The 1,014-nt window shown below is 27.4% G+C and overlaps 1 protein-coding gene across 1 annotated transcript; it reads right to left on the reverse strand.

The window, feature by feature from the left end:
• Positions 1 to 429: 429 nt before the first annotated feature.
• On the reverse strand, positions 430 to 786 carry LOC17895342. Its single transcript, XM_006300350.2, has one exon. The coding sequence runs from the start codon at positions 784 to 786 to the stop codon at positions 439 to 441; it is 348 nt and encodes a 115-aa protein (XP_006300412.1). The 3' UTR covers positions 430 to 438.
• Positions 787 to 1,014: the final 228 nt, after the last annotated feature.

The following is a 1,014-nucleotide window of genomic DNA, read 5'->3' on the forward strand; positions in this document are numbered from 1 at the left end:
GATAATTTGAAACAATCTTTAGGTATTGGTATAAAGCTTTGATTTAAAGGTATTGAGCTAAAAAATGAAGGCAATGGTTATAGTTTATTTACATTTCCAAAAAAACTTATAAATATGAAAAATGGGTATTTCAATTTTAAGATCAAGAATTTATAGAAAACATTGTTGAATTATACAAAATATAAATACTTTTAAATCAATTTATATATTATATTTTAAATCATTCAACATTAACATGTTGCGCTTAATGTGTATTTTGAAAATCATTTTCATAATCTAGCTGTAAAAAAACTTAAAGGTATATACTTGCACAATAATTAATTTGCTATTATTCTTTTAAATCTTTTTTAAAGAAAAGATAAATATTACAGGTAATAAAAAATTGAACAACAAAGAAATATCAATTTAATTGGTCCAAATAGTATAAGCAATACATATTTAAAGAGTTTTAGAGATTGAGACACAATGATTCCATACTTCATCTCTCTTCTTCAGATATTCTGTTTCATGGGCAATCAAACTAGGTCTGTCCGCAATATATTTTATAAGTGTATCGTGACACAATTTTCCTTCTTTGACGAGATCGCTGCAACAAAGATCAGAGAGCGTTCCATTTCCGAAGACAACCGCGATTATATTCAACGCACACTTAGGAGTGATTTTCACAAGACAAGTATCCCATAATGTTTTTACTTCCCCTTCATCGACTGAAAAAACAGGAACAAACGCACCCACCAAAGCTACAACAATGAATAGCAAAGAAACATGAGCGCTAAATTTAGACATATTTTCGTTTCCTTAAATTAGCTTGCTTGAGTTTTCCTTTTTTCGTAATGAACAGTGTATTGTATTTCTTATTAATATTAAGTTAGGCTAGCTCTTTATAGATCATTGAAAACTTAACGTAACCAAAACCAAAAACAAAAACTACAACGTTAGCGCAATAAATTTATGACATTAAAATGTTTTTCAAATAAATATATCACAAACGTCAAACTTAATAGTTTTAAAAAT

Source organism: Capsella rubella, unplaced genomic scaffold, assembly GCF_000375325.1.
Source record: "Capsella rubella cultivar Monte Gargano unplaced genomic scaffold, Caprub1_0 scaffold_2, whole genome shotgun sequence".
NCBI lineage: Eukaryota > Viridiplantae > Streptophyta > Magnoliopsida > Brassicales > Brassicaceae > Capsella > Capsella rubella.

Bases quoted from the DNA above. Each gene is read 5' to 3' on its own strand.
- LOC17895342 (XM_006300350.2), bottom strand. From the start codon at position 786: ATGTCTAAATTTAGCGCTCATGTTTCTTTGCTATTCATTGTTGTAGCT.